This window comes from Achroia grisella, unplaced genomic scaffold, assembly GCF_030625045.1.
Source record: "Achroia grisella isolate CSIRO2021 unplaced genomic scaffold, CSIRO_AGI_Agris_v1 utg516, whole genome shotgun sequence".
In the NCBI taxonomy this organism is placed as follows: domain Eukaryota; kingdom Metazoa; phylum Arthropoda; class Insecta; order Lepidoptera; family Pyralidae; genus Achroia; species Achroia grisella.
Window position 1 is genome coordinate 872,458 of NW_026712909.1, and position 16,217 is coordinate 888,674.

Sequence of the window (16,217 nt, forward strand, 5' to 3'; positions counted from 1 at the left end):
ATATAGATATAATGTGAAATAATAGTGATGTAAAAATATTATCGACACAGCTGTGTACCAAAAATTAATTACAATGTGCCATTCTAAGAACACTTAAGTCTAATTAAGCTGTTATTGTTTAAAATTAAATAAATATTATTAAATTATGTTTCGTTTTCTTAATCGACAAGTTCATCTGCAATAAATACCTATTGCAGACATGTAAATTCTGAATGCTAAGTACAAAAGTACCTAAATATTCAAATTAAATTATATAAACGGGTAAAGCTAACTTTCAGGCAGGCTCCTTTATAACAGTAAAAGAAATTTCTTGTATATAAACGTATTTATTTGGATAATAAGTAAGTACAATTGTACAAAGTTAATTGTAGTAAAAATTTAAACACAGTTAATATAATATATAACAATAACAATCTACCTGATTTATAAGTTCTAAAAAAGTTTTATTGCATGAACTGAAATTTGTATAACTACTCATGTAAGTATACAAACTTAATTACCACGATATTTAGTAGGGTCATAACATAACAACCAATAGGAGAACAACAAACAGGATTTAAAAGAAGACATTCTGTTAGATATATTTTTGTTAATAAAATAACAAATTAATAAAACAGATATATCTAGGCAAAACTAGGCAATCGTAATAAAATAAACCTTAAAATGTATTACAATAATAATTATTGTCTATAATAAGTTTAAAGTTTTATTTTATTTCAATAAATATCGGACAACAAAGGTAAAATAATTGATAATATTATTGTTCTATTGCTTATACAAAATTGTAATAATATCTAGATATGTAAGCGTCATATTATACTTGCCGTTTCTTACTTTCTGAATTTCCTTCGTATTATAAAAAAAAACATACACACAGTTGATTTTGCATTTATTCGCAAAAATATAAGAAAATACCTAATAATTTTGACAAAATTACACTCAATATTGCTTCGAATACAACAAATATACGTAGATACTATGTTAAGTACTTAATATTATTTTTCTTTGATTGATGTTAGAAAGGTAACTAATAACAATTTGTGTTATTTCTAAAATTACCAACAAATAAAGCTGAACTTTTTACCTATTATATTTATTTTTTTACTTTCTCGAGCACCGCCCGGTGTTGTAATAATAGTCCTTCTCTTTGAAACTATTGGATGATAAGTAAATGTTGATGGGTGCACTTTGACACCCATCGCCATATACTTATCATCCAATAGTTTTAAAGAGAAGGACTATTAGGAAACAAAATACGACAGCCATTAGCCAATTAGAAAGCAATTACCAATAAAATAGCAAATAAAAGTAGGTAGTAGTATCTTATATGATAAATTGAATACTTAGATTATTTTTTCCGCCGGGTAGATAGGTTTATCATTATTAACAATCAACTAATGACATCTAATGCATTTAGAATTACCATTCTCATAGAGAATTGATAACATTTCTTAGAATTACAACACATTCTTACTATTGTTATAAAAATCAATGAGAGTAGTTTGTTAGATCGGTATCTTTTTATACAATCGTTGAGTTTAATATTGAACTGACTCACCAATTTAAAATGGTGAACTATTTTAAATTATATCTAATAATAAAGTGTCTTAAAAGTTGTGATTTGCCATTTTAAATTAAATAAATAAATGATACTTTCAACAAATATTATATAAATATAAGTAGAAAACAATTAAGTTGTGATAGTAGATATTTAAAATATGGAAGAGATAGACATCTACATTGTATCCCGGTCAACGGTACTTAGGTACTAAGTAATTAGTGTTTGCCACAATATCAGGCTGTGCCGTACTGTTGTTTACTGACATCCTGCAGCAAACGTCCCAGCAAGTAAATTTTAATCGTTTTTGAAAGTATTAGATCCAAGTGTTCACATTATTACAATAAAAAAAATAGTAGAAAGTATTTAAAAGAAAAAATAAAACAACAAATTTTGAGAATAAAGGACCAAAGATTTTTTATATAAATAATTTCTTTTATTTTTCTTCTCTAAGTCAGTTAATTGCAATTACAATTGATGATATTAAATAATATTACTATAATTTTTAATTTGTTGCTGACTTAGATATCTGTTAACACGTTTAGCACACAGCACACGTAAAAACAATATTAATTTTAAGAAGTCGACATACATCTATTTTGTCAGTATTTGTTTTACCGTCTCTTCAGTCATCCCCGGCATCAATGATGCCATTTACTTTCACAAACATTAATAACTAAACACAATTCACACAGCGTCATCTAGTCCCAAATTAGCAGAGCTTGTAATATAGGTACTAAACAACTGATACTTAAATATTTTTACAATTACATATATGTGTAATCATAATTACATAAAATATAAGTACATAGAAAACATAGTATCATGGGAGAATGAAACCCGCAATCATTGGAAGTAAAGCGGTGTTATAAACCGCTAGATCATTGTCGCTCGATATATAGCTCGGTCTTTGAATGAAGCAAAATATTATCAATACAAACTTTGTAATATGTATACAAAGTGTGTATTATGTAGTATTATATTGCTTGTATAGTATCTATTAACTTCATTAAAGTGAACATAAACATACATTTTAACAAACAATTAATTCCAATACCTATAGAAAAGATCCTATATTTAGTATTTTTGTGTATATTGCACACATGATATATAATTATGTATATGATTTAATAAAGTCATTATAAAAACAATAATTGATAATTGTTTTAAAACAAACTTTATAATGATATAATTTTAAAAATGCAGTACTCTCAAATAAGGATATAAAATTATTACTAAAATTAATTCTTTAGAACATTAACAATGATAATAACATATTTCAATCGGATCTTGTTCTTTAACCCATTACCCTTAATCTATATTTTTGTTTACGATGATTTATAAAAAATCGTAGTAAACAGGTTAGATATAATTAAAGAAAAATAGATAATGGATAATAATAGCACTCTTACTATTAAAGTAAAATTAAGTTCTTTACCCCGTAGCTACTTACATCGACGACAAAGGGGATATAGGTCTAGTGTTGCCAGATTTATGCAAGATATTCATATTTGTTTCAGATTTAGAATTCTTAATTATTTTGTATCACTATAGTTTATTCACTATAGTATTTGAGATATGTTATTAAAACTGTATTACATTATTAATATACTATAGAGGAGTTAGTAATAATCGATTATTTTATAATAAAATTTGTTTTTTTCTTAATCTTACATAGAATTCTTTTATGAAATGAAACAATGAATATAAATTATACACATACAGATGTATATAATACACCATTATATGTAACCTATATTTGATTATTTAGTAGGAAAGTATTCCGATATCTCTAAAAACAGTTAACCATACAATATGCATTCAATTTATAAAATCCGTAATATATATTGTAAATTGCACATTATTTACAGCCATAACAAAGTTATAAGTATGTTATAAAACAATTTTGTGATGTTTACGTTTCTTTTGACTATTTACAATATCATTTACTCAGGGCACTATTAGTTCCGTAGCATTCATTTCGAGTATTGTTACCTGAAAGAAAGAATTTAGATTAGACAAACCTCTTTATAATTTACTAGCAACCCGCCCCGGCTTGTCACTAATGTATACCCGTAAAAAGCATATGTATAATATATGTAGTATATTATACATATAAACCTTCCTCTTAAATCAGTCTGTGTATTATTAAAAACTGCATTAAAATCCGTTGCGTAGTTTAAAAGATCTAAGCGATGAGGCAGCATAACAAACATTTATACTATAATAAAATTTTGTATTGTGCATAAAAAAAAAACAATAATTATTTGTATATCTATGGGATATTAATATGTATATCAGTCACGATGTGTGTATAATTTATAAGAAAATTAACTTATTTCTATTAGTTAGAAACATACTTCTGTCGATAAATCTTTATCGAGTGTTTGTATTGTCGCGTCGCTCTCGACGTTTTCTGCTATTGACCAGTCGGAGCTTAAAGGTGCCTGTAACAAAATAGTCATGATACACTATAAATCACACTTTCTTTTTTTCGGTAGACTTAGTACAAAATAGTCTGTTTGAAGTGTAAGATTTAGCTGTGAAATAACACCCTGTTATTTCACAAAGGTACGACATCCTATTTCTACAATGACAAAGCATGAGAGGTACTGTGGGCGTCATATGAGGATGTGATGTCCGGGGTGGCCGGGATCTATTTGTTCCTTTTACATAAAAATAGGGAATTGATATATTATAAGAGTAGTTAGTGATGCTGTTCAAGTATGTAGGCGACGGTTACCGCATACAATCAGGTTTGTTTGACAGTCAGCTTGTTTGCCTTTAGAATTATACAACATAGAAAAATAAAATAAAAGAAGAACTACAAAATGTAAAAACATACATTATGGTTAAACTATTTATATTCATATCGCACTGCTCCAATTATCGTAATTTACAAGCCCGCACGTTTATTCTGCAAAACGTATTCGTATACGTCTGCATGTGTGCCTGCATCACACAGCCTGCATGTTGAACAGCTCTTATAAATTTCAACTATTGTACTAATAAAAGTAATTTATGAAAATGAGCGACTAAATTGCTATTATGTTTATAGAATATTGATCATTACCCGCAATTGCGTTCGCATTTTTAGATAAAAGATAGATTTGCGATAAATTGGCGTCAACATATTGTATCACGAATATTATGTTCTTGTCACATCAAAGCTTATTAAGATCCATCAGGCATGCAAAAGTAACAAACAGACAGATGGACAAAATTTCGTATGTACAATGCTAGCCTACATCTGTGTCCATACTCTTGATACAATATATCTGCAAGTCAAACTTTAAGCTTCAATCATTCGTTTAGTTTTGAAAAAGTAAAAAAAAAACAGGCAGACACATTGGCATTTATATTAGTATGGATACAAACTGAGTTATTAATTATTTCTTAAAAATACACATGATTACTTACAGCTTGATCGGAGTCATCGATCTCCTGTTTGTGGACCTGCTTTACGTGGTCCTTGAGAGCGAAGGCACGTGCATAACTCGCGCCACACAAGTCACAAGAGAACTTAAGGTTGTTTTGACGCAGGTGCGTCTCCGTGTGTACACGCACTGCGTACAGGGACGCGAAAGGCCTGATAATAACATACCATAATAAAAATTAAATTTTATAGCACAGTATATACACATATACTAAAGTATTAGCTTCAGTTAAAGATTTTGCGTTAAAAGGTACACACATGCCTAGTGGCACAGTTTTATAAATAAAGTAAATACGCAACTAAATTCCAATAGGAACACAGTTCATATGGAAATAAGAAAATATTTCCTAAAGTTTATAATTCCAGTAATAATGATGGGATCAATAGTATTTAAAATTATTCAAAATTTCAACTTGAACTCTTTGTAGTTTATGAAATACAAAATTTTACTTGTGACTTCGTCTGCTTGACACATAGCAGAAAGCTTACATTTGTCCTCATAATACCATCTACCTTTTTACTAAATTTCATTAATTACATTTATCTGCTTAGTCGTGAAAAGGTAACAAACTTAGGAACAGATAAACCATATTATTATGGATAGTGCTGTGGCTAATATACTGGCTGTTTAAATTTTAAATTATTTAGTAAGGTTTAATAAGCTGAACCTATTTATTTATTAACGGTACAATATAATGTTATTCATATACTATACCTATTGCAATGTTGACATGAGAATGGTTTAGTGTGGGAATTCTTGTGGCCTGCGAGTTGTACGGAGGTCTTGAACGCCTTCGGACAGTACGGGCACTTATACGCGCGCACCTCCGAGTGTGTCAGCAAATGGTGGTTGTATACGCTGTGCGCTTTGAAGCTAATAAACAAATAAATACTTTGGACAATTCACATAGCGTCATACAGTCCCGTGTTAAAAGTTTGTGTTATACCCATAACACAAACTTTTAACACTAGACACTGATATTTAAATATTCCTTTTTACTGTGCACAGAGAAGAAATGCAATAAGAAAAACAGTACATTGGAAAGTAATAATAAAATGCAGTCTTATCACCATATATTTTTGTAAATATGATACATAAAAAATGTATACCGACACAATAAATAACATCATATTATAATAATTATAGTTACAAAATATTACAACCATCTTGAGAAGATAATACATGTCATCTTCAATAGTCATAGGATTCGATATCCATAAAATACATAACATACTTTTGATATAGTTTTTTGATATCTGTAATAATTACGGAATAATTCCCTGTGCACTCTTAATTATATACATATATATTAATATACTGTATACACGAACCATACCACGGACATCACAACTTGATGTGACACCTGTAATTCCACTCACATGTTCTCATTCCAAAGGACAAGATGTCATGCCTCTTAATCTGTAATTCCACTGCCTAATGGGCAGATTTGTACAAGACGCATACACATTTTCAGTCTTCCCTTGGTAATGGTTCATAGTTTTTTTATGTAACAGTAATGGCTAACAAACGGATCACCACGTAGCGTATAAACTTTCACTATGAGCTTCAAATGTTTGTTTGCAATTACTTTATTAATATTACCGTTTGCCGCAATGCGTACAGGCATAGGGCCGTGCGCCGGTATGAGTCCGCATATGCAGGGTCAAGCAATAGGATACGCGAAACGACTTCCCGCATATCTCACACTCGTGCGGTTTCTCGCCTGTGTACCAAAAATTAATTTCCATTATAATTAAATAGAATTAGTAAAGTGTGGCAATTAGTCTTTGAGTTTAAATAGGTTAGGTATTAACGAAGAAAGAAGAAAGTATTCTTTAGTATGTAACATAATAATTATTATCTGTAAGACACACTTTAACACATTAATATATCTATTTAAAAAAAGTTACATTTGTTCCCGTAAATCCCGTAATAAATGAATAAATTAGTAATTTCGTCATAATCTATCTGTGTATTAATTTCAATCCGTTTTGAATGAGTATTGAGTTATATATAGTAATATTTTCACGTTCTTCTGATTTACCTGTATGTATTCTCTCATGTTTCACCTTTTCGTGTGGTCTCGCGAATCGTCGTGTACAGTAAAGACAGCTATATGGAAGTGATTTGTCAGTTTTACTAACCGGTACCTAAAATATTTTCATAAAATTTTATCATATACCTTTCATAAACTGAACTGAAAGTTCTATCGTTATAATAGGCAATGGAACAATGAAAAGTTGATTCATGTCTGTACTAGTGCTTAATTACCCATTCGCCTTATGCAACGACCTCGGATGTAACGATTTTCGATAAAGTTATCAAAAATCGTTACAAGTTATCGAAATTCTTTAAGAATTATTAAGATTAAGTGTTCTTAATAATTCTTAAAGAATGTCTTGAATATGATATTGCTGCTTTTTGTCAGAATAGATAAAACAGAGGCTTCATTATAATAATATAATAATAATAAATAGGATAAAGGGGATTGCCAGTAATAGACACTAATAACCGTATCGCTAACAAGATACAAAGTGTTTACACCCTCCGATCGATCTCCCATCAAATTGAAACGGGTGACCTTAGCTCAGGTTCGAAGGGTCCAGGGACCCTAGCGATGCCCTCAGACTAAAGTCGTATCTGTCAGGCGTGAGTTCTATAAATCCTTCCGCGAACATGGACTGCCATCTGCACTCGCCCCATATCGCCCGATGAAGCTGTATAGACCAGCTGCGGCCAACATTTAGCCGGATTAAAGTAGTCCGGAATGTGTATTCATCACAATAGGTAACTACCCTGACTTTATCCTCCACGGTTGTCCCGTCAGTGCATTAGTGTACCCGGGTACACTATTCCATTATAATACATACATAAAAAACTAATTTACATCTACAAAAGGTACAGTAACAACATACAAGGAGTATTCTCATCTCTCCCCATGTCTAAAGCATATTATAAATGGAGAAAAGCCAGTTAAAATTGTGTAGTACCCTATTTAGTATCATCATAGTAACAACTTTAGAGAGATCTAAGGGAATGTCACGGGGCACGAAAAAATCTTTAAGTTATTTACTGGTATCTACAGGATAGCGTGGCATCCTAGTACTAATAGTACTAGTAGTACTAACATAGAAAAGAGAGAAAGTCGAAATATTAGGAATTTTCTTCTTCTTTTGAACTAGTTTATCGTTCTTTGCGCCTCTAGTTACCTTAGAAAACAGTTCGTATAGACAGATTCTTTATAATAGCTTATATATAATTACCTTATCTAAATTATGTACACTCATATGCATTTCCAAATATTCATTTGATTGGAATTTCTTATTACATACGCTACAGTTCATTTTGTTATCGTGTTTATGGGAATTTTGGTGTATGGTTTTATAGTCCACCGGAATCATCTTCTCACATATCGTGCACATATATCGAGCACTATCCGTCTCTTCACCCTCTGCTGTGGTTACTGGCGGATCTATGGGACGTGATCTGTGAAATAATAAGATGTTGTACAAACAAAACACATCATTACTTTTTTTATAAAATATACATAATATACATAGAAAAATGCAAGAGAAACAACCATACTCAAGAAAATAATTATTTGTACCATGCAAGGAATTGAATCCGAGACCATCGCAATCAAAAGGGTGTGCTAAACCTCTACTTTATAGACACTTACTTGATCGGATCATGCATTCGTTTATGAAGTTTTAATGATTTATTTGTTGGGAATATGGTATTACAAATTTCGCATTCGTAAATCGTATCTGCTTTATCTGAAAAAAAAAAACGACGCAAATAGAATAAATCCGTACATATCTGCATATTATTTTTCCTTATCCTACTTATTTGTAGTCGTCCTAATATGTTTTTCTCTGCCATTCATCCCTGTTCGCAGTCATCTTGTTATTTTCTCTCTTTCTTATCATATCATTTTTCGCACAGGCCATACATCTCTTTTTCGGTCTTCCTCTACAGTTAAATCCGTACATATCATTCATACGGTATAAGTGCCTTGAGTTATAAGCAAACGGCGTTGTAATAATTTCTGTTACCAACATTATCGCCATTGCTTCAGGTACTGATTTTCCACCCAAGCACTTGCTCCGTACTAGTTTTTGGTTCTTGGACCCACATTGATGACCCATTGCAATTATATTTTATATTCAAAGTTAGGATCGAAATTGGTAATGCTGTTTGATGGTGGTAGGATATAAGGGTCCACCTATAAATTACGTCACACCAACACCAATTTCAGTAATTTTACACCCCCTAACCCGCCCCATCGTTGTCAAATATTTATAATCAAAATATTCAATATCATATAAGGCAATTAATGTACAAATACGGATACATTACCTTTTGACTTATGAGCTTTCATATGCGCACTCAGGGATTTCGAATTTTCATATGCCACTGGACAATGGGGACAGGAGAACTTCACTGCAAAATTACAATTGCATCAAAATTACGGATAGACTTAGTGTTCAATGTGCTTCCTTTTAGCATTAAGTTGCGGTACGGCAGTAAGTTACCTACAACTAAAACTGACATTGAATCAACTGTAGTAGTTTAGGTAATTTATATTTAAAGAAGCTTTTATACATTAATACTTTATATGTTTTCATGGTCTGTGTAACGTAAGAGGAAGAATAAACAAATACATTTTCCCTGTATTTGCAGCATTTTAGATTAATGTTCTGCAATCGGTGATGCATCTCTCGGTTAATGGGATACCAAAACTAAAAGAATTTCCCATACTACCGTTTATATTTACAAGGCATGAACATTAAGTACCTACCTATAAAAATAAGAAAAATATATAAAGTAATTATGTATTTATTTGTCTACTGACCATACACTACTACTAACGCAAATCGTCTTTAAGTTGATTTACCTATATTTAATGTAAGTATGTTTCGTGAAATCGCAGTGTTACAATATCAATGCTCAGACAGGAGAATTATATAACATACTTACATGTTTTACAGGTGTATGATTTAAACTCTTCTAAGTTACCAACATAAATATCACATGACATACAATGATACATTTTAATATCATTACCATCCGTTGTTTTAACATCTTTCACTGTAACTTTATGGTAGGGACCCCCCTTTTCTAAAAAGAAAAAGAATTACAAAAACATATTAAACTAGCAATACCTATACAATTATGCAGGAAAACATACATTTATATACTTTATTACAACTATTATATTCTTTTTTTTTTCTGTGCCAATCCTGCAATCAGTCGGAGACTATGAATAGATGTGCTGCGTCGCGGGTAGAGAGTGATTCCCAGCAGCATCATCGCCTCTTTTGGTGGTCCTGTTTAATCATCGGGTTCCAGTAGCCTACGACTTTTAAGCCGACGTATGTTGTCAGAGACTATCAGTTGGTTGGCAGCACATTAGGATGGTTTACTAGCCGTGTCTTGTACTTGGAGTAGTGGTGTTTTATCTCTTCGGCTACTGTGTTTGTGTTGACATACTCATGAACCTCAGATATTTACAACTATTGTATGAATAATTAATCCTTATTAGTGTATGTTCAAATACGATTCAAATCACTTAGATTGCAATTGTAGTTTAAGTATGTATATAATTTGTATAGCACAGAAACAAAAATGAAATCAATCAGTGTATCACATTCGTGATATGTTTCTCAAAACTGCAAAAACTTTCACTGGTATAATATATTAACAAGCTTACCATCACTTTGGTTTATATCTTTAACAATACTATCGCAGAATTTTTCAATTTGGACATATCGCTTTGCCGGGGGGCGCCCTCGTTTTTCCCCAATGTTTTCTTTTATGGAATCACTTGGAACTGTAAGCAGAACACAATAACATTATATTACACGGCACTGCATATAGTACACTTAACCTGACGGATTTAGACATATTAGCAGAAAAGTCCAAATGGATTAGGTAAATCAGACATATGTAACCACATATCAGATGTAAATATTATTATTATTCTCTAAAGGAAAAATAAGTAGGTACAAAAGTGGAGTATTTTAGTTTACTTACCATCAGATAACAAAACAGTTGTATGTTTAAGGTATAATGGCGCTTCCACAATACTGCCAGTGTCAGTGATCATTCGCCGAGGAACTACTGTGTCATTAGGTGGATGACCATTCTTAGCAAGAGGATCTAACTGTATAGAAATCCCATTTGATTCATTGTCAGCTTCCTCTAAAGGTTCCTATAACAGATTATTACACATAACAATGTATAAAACATTACATTTTATGTAAAAGTTAAATAAATAAACCTAAAATACTAATAGGACATTATTCTTAACAAAATAAGGATCTTTATTTTCAACTTTTTCATGAAGTAATTTTATAATTTTTTTATTTAATATTCTTTACATTATCATGCTCCAGTAAAATTAATGATTTATTTAAATTTAATATTATACTATTTATATAATACTTTGTTGTTATTCAGTCACTGAATCCTGAATTATGTTTAAACAGTGGAGTGGCTTTCAATAAAGATTACTTATTTGGTCTTATCCCAGGATATATTATGTGAGGGGCGTGGGTCGGGCAACCTCCTAGTATGGGCCTGCCATTGGGAGGCTTCCCCATCCTCGTGGATACGTCCGCGGGGAACGGTGGCCGAGCAATGGTTTGGTTCTGGTACGCCCCGGGCGGGATAGTAGTCGTTCCTTCGGGATACGGCTACTATGTCGGCCAGTAGCCCGGCAGGTTGGGCGTGTTCGCGGTTTCCCATGCCTCGACAAGGTCGAGGCTGCCGGAGCCGGCGAACCCCCCCAACTTTCTCTTCGTTTTTATTTTTTGGTTGTTTCTTCTTATTTTGTTTTCGTTTGTTTTGTCTTCTTTTTATTTGTTTTAATTTATTTTGGTTTTTATTTGTCTTTGGTTGTTTGTCTGTCTTTTTCTGTCTTTTGTCTTTGCTGTCTTTTTGGTTGTTCTTCTTTTTTCTTTCTTCGTCGTTGGTGGCAGGAGGTCGGGACCACACCCGTTAAAAGGAACAATACAACTCATGGCTGAACGGAAAAGTATATTACCCCAGGGAGGTACCGGTCGCTCTGCGGCCGGAGAATCCTCCCCCACCGCACCGGATTTGCCGGGGGTGGGCCGTCCCACGTACTCTGGGGGGGACACGAACAGCGATGAGGAAAAGTACCAGAGGGAGCTGATGAGGAAGTACGGGGCCGTCAACTATCTCGAGGCCCTCGAACTGCACGTGGCGGACATGGACTCGGAATGCACAGGGTCCTCAATGTCATTCCGGTCCGATGACAACCTTGGGGAGGCGAGAGGGAGTACCTCGCCCCCCAAAAAACATCGAAAGAGGAGGATCGCTGAGAGGGGTCAAGAGCTGGACTCTGACGATGACGAAGCCAACCACGTGCAGCTGTCATCTGCGGCACGGAGGAGCAGGGCCAGGGGCCCTCCAACGGCCAAGAGGGGAGCGCGAGCGGCCAAGTCTGCGGCGCGATCGGGTACAGGGGTTTCGGCCTCTGAACCCGAATCGTCCAGGTCCGTCTCGCGCGCCCGCAGGGAGTCAGCGGAGAACGCCACGCTGGGCGCCGACGAGCTGGGCGCCAAGGTTGAGGATAGTGCCCTTCAGGTCCTTGCTGCAGTGAGAAAGTCCAGCAACCTGAAGGGCACTATAGTCGGTGAGATCAACCGCGCCATCCACACCATCCGATTGGCGTCGGGTGCCCTGAGGCAAAGGTCGTCGAACCCGGAGGAGGAAGCCCTCAGGCGGGAGATCCGCAAACTCCGCGAGGAGTTGAACATGGTCAGGGAGATGAAGGCTGCGATGCTGAAGGAGTCTGTCGAGGAGAGGAAGAAGTTCCGACAGCTCCAGATGGCGTCGCAGTCTTCCGCCGCGTTGGCCGAAGAGCTGGCCGCGTTGAAGGCGGAGAGGGAGGAATGGCAGAGGCAGGCGCGGGAGAGCGCCAGACATCTAGAGGACCTTAAGAAGTCCAACGCTCTAGACCGCGCCGCCCTGCATAAGACCATGCGCCAGCTGGAGGAGCTGCAGACCGCCACCGAGCTCCCGCCGGTGGTGATTACGGGGACTACGGCGGAAGCGCCGGAAGGTGCCACGCCCCGAACCCTGTCAGAGGACGCCGAAGACCGGATCATCCGGCGAGTAGGCGAAATGATGAACACCCGCTTCGCCGAAATGGAGGAGCGGATTTCGGCGAAGCGAACGCGGCCGCAAAAGGCCGCCAAGAGTATGCCTACTGCCGGATCATCCGGTGCAGCGGCTGACAGGGTTCGAGAGCCCAGTGGAGGACATGCCTCACAACCGTCGACGTCTGGAGCGAACAAGGAGGGCTGGGCGACGGTTGTGAGGCGTGGGAAGCGCAAAGGTGCTGGCGCAAGCCAGGCGGGTCCCACCAGCGCGCGACCAACGAAGGCGCCAAGCGGCGGCCACAAGGAGCAACCGCAGCGGAAGCCTTCCGCGCGGAAAGTGAAAGCGCGTCCCCCTCGGTCATCGGCGGTCGTCCTGACCATGAGGCCGGGAGCCGAGGAGCGGGGCGTCACCTACGGGTCGGTGCTAACCGAGGCGAAGGCCAAGATCTCCTTGGCCCAGCTCGGTATCACCGACCTGAGGTTCCGCGTGGGAAGGACCGGAGCCCGTATTCTTGAAATACCCGGTACCAACACAGGGGAGGCGGCGGACGCGTTGGCCGCCAGGATCGAGGAGGTCCTGTCCGAGGACGTCGTCCGGGTCTCCAGGCCAGTTAAGTCGGCCGAGCTGAGAATCGGAGACCTGGATGACTCGACACTGGTGGCTGACGGGATCGTCGCTGGTCTGCGCGAGGGGGTTGCCTGGAGTCCTCGGTGAAATCCGGGGAAATCCGGCGCAACTCCCAGGGTACGGGCTCCGTGTGGGTGCGGTGCCCTGTGGCTGCCGCCAAGAAGTTGGCCGAGGCCGGCCGGCTACGGATAGGGTGGGTGATGGCGCGGGTACAGTCGCTGGACCCGCGTCCTCAGCGGTGTTATCGGTGCCTGCTTACAGGCCATGTGGGCATCCGATGCACCGCCGGGGAAGACAGCAGCGGAATCTGTTTCCGCTGCAGCGAGCCCGGCCACAAGGCCGCACGGTGCACGAATGGTTCTCCATGATGGATATTCCTGACGTGAAAAAAAAAAAAAAAAAAAAAAAAAAAAAAAAAAAAAAAAAAAAAAAAGGATATATTATGTGAAGGTATCTCTAGTATACTTTTCTCAAATAATCTGAATATATATAATTATATCTTCTAGTATTGTACTTTGTGCCTATTATATGTATTGTACAAACCCAACTTACCTCAACAACTACTTCTTGATCATTATGATAATTCTGTATATGATCTATGACAGAGGAGAAAGAGACACCACATGTGTTGCAGCTGTATATCTCCTCAGATGTTTCCTCTGCTTCTGTCTCTGTTGTTCCTTGATCTACCTCTAAATCTGAAACTGAGAGTTTGTCAAAATAAGTCTACTGATTATATTGATATTAAAAAATATAATTGAATGATATAGTTGAAAAATAAAGTCCTATAATTGAAGAGATAAACTAAATTATATTTAACAAGGTTCACTTTGCAGAATCAGTATCTAGGCCTTGTATATTTCTTCATGATGATTGAAGTAGAAACTGTGGTGCACATACAGTACAATCTATTGATGATAGATTATATGATAATTATTATGTAATATGGATGAAATTACAGGGTACAGAAACATGATGGCCGATGTATCCAAGAGTATGCTGTATGTATATAACTATAGCCTGTCATCAGGTGAACCTGAACATGTTAGCAGCTCCAGTTAATTAAAAAACTACCTTTCACCGTTGTCAAAGATATAGTGCCATCATTATTCTGCTTAGTTACTACTGTATTCTCCAAATTGAGATCTGAATCTTCCTGTTCCATAATAACGTATCTACTTTCACCATCCTCTTCTACAAATTTTAGCTCCTGGGTCTGAAGGCATGGTTTTGTCAATTGCTTGCTCAGTAACTCTACATACATTTTGCTGTCAATTTCCTTTGATTCTTCAGTTACTGTTTCAACAGAGACTTGTTCTAGGTCTTCACTTTTAATTACACTTCCTATAAAAAAGATTTAATTATTTTCAAATACCCATCAAATAATATTATTTGATGGGTATTTGAAAATAATAATATAATAATAATAAATGTAATTCCATTAAGTATACACTAATAATCTAAGTATTTGCTACTTTTAACCAACTATAACAAAGATGTTTTTAGATGTTAGATGTTATGCAACATCTTTTGCCAAATTGGACTGAGTTTTATTTTACTACTATAATGTATAATAAGTAGTTATAACAATAAATTTATTCTATATTATTTCCATAAATTTTATAGATAATATTATTATATTAAATACTTATAGATGTTTTTTGGTATATAATATACTAGTTTGCAAGTGTATTTTATAACAAAAAATACAAATCATATGGTTAGAAAAACTGATTGTATAGTACATTGTTTTAAGTGTGACCAGCAGTTAGGGTCTTAGTCAAATTCTTTTAGTAGGTTAAGTAGGTAAATATATATAAGGAATTTAATAATTAAATAAATATTTATTGGATCCTACAACATGTAATTCATTCATTTATGAGCTCACCATTTACAAATGCCTTCGATTCAGATATACTATTTTCAGTAACATTTTGATTAGATCTATCCTCCAGTACCGGTATTCCTAACGATTCAACTATCCTATCTGGTTGGCAATCATCAAGATTTAAATGTTCAATAAGATGAGCTATTGAGGACCATTTGTTTTTACAAATTGGACAAATAAGGTTTGAAATTATGTTTGATAAATGTTCAGCAAGTAATAACCTTGAAGAAAACTTTTTATCACAACAAAGGGGGCATTTCATTAATAAATCTTCCATTATAAAAGTATTTACAACACATGTGTATTATGAGTGCAATTTGTTCAAGGAAGGGCAGGGGGCATATTATTGTCTGATGGTGAGTATGAGTTAATTTATATATCTTCGTACTACAGCTATTAGGACAGAACATTCGGTTTGTATCTATGTTCTCAACAAATCCATTTTATATATGAAGAACTTCACACTAATTATACACTGAAACTGATAAGTGAAGAGAGTACGGAAGGTAAAACTTAGAAAATTTGACGTATAATTTTTTTATAATCCGCATCATGAGCACAGAGTATAAATTAT

The 16,217-nt window shown here is 35.5% G+C and overlaps 1 protein-coding gene across 1 annotated transcript; it reads right to left on the reverse strand.

The window, feature by feature from the left end:
- Positions 1-783: 783 nt before the first annotated feature.
- Positions 784-16,174, reverse strand: LOC131847161 (zinc finger protein 624-like). Its single transcript, XM_059196638.1, has 15 exons — positions 15,644-16,174; positions 14,830-15,099; positions 14,308-14,459; positions 11,032-11,209; positions 10,709-10,828; positions 9,976-10,116; positions 9,355-9,438; positions 8,675-8,771; positions 8,259-8,481; positions 7,040-7,145; positions 6,598-6,718; positions 5,710-5,868; positions 4,979-5,147; positions 3,919-4,005; positions 784-3,553 (listed from the first exon to the last, which is right to left on the reverse strand). Exons 1-15 carry the CDS (start codon positions 15,918-15,920, stop codon positions 3,509-3,511), a joined length of 2,229 nt encoding a protein of 742 aa, XP_059052621.1. The 5' UTR covers positions 15,921-16,174; the 3' UTR covers positions 784-3,508.
- Between the last annotated feature and the right edge of the window lie 43 nt (positions 16,175-16,217).

Bases quoted from the DNA above. Each gene is read 5' to 3' on its own strand.
- LOC131847161 (XM_059196638.1), bottom strand. From the start codon at position 15,920: ATGGAAGATTTATTAATGAAATGCCCCCTTTGTTGTGATAAAAAGTTT. The intron at 8,482-8,674 runs GTAAGTGTCTAT...ATTATTTCACAG, and splicing joins CGAATGCATGATCCGATCAA to ATCACGTCCCATAGATCCGC. The intron at 4,006-4,978 runs GTAAGTAATCAT...ATTTTGTTACAG, and splicing joins TCGATGACTCCGATCAAGCT to GCACCTTTAAGCTCCGACTG.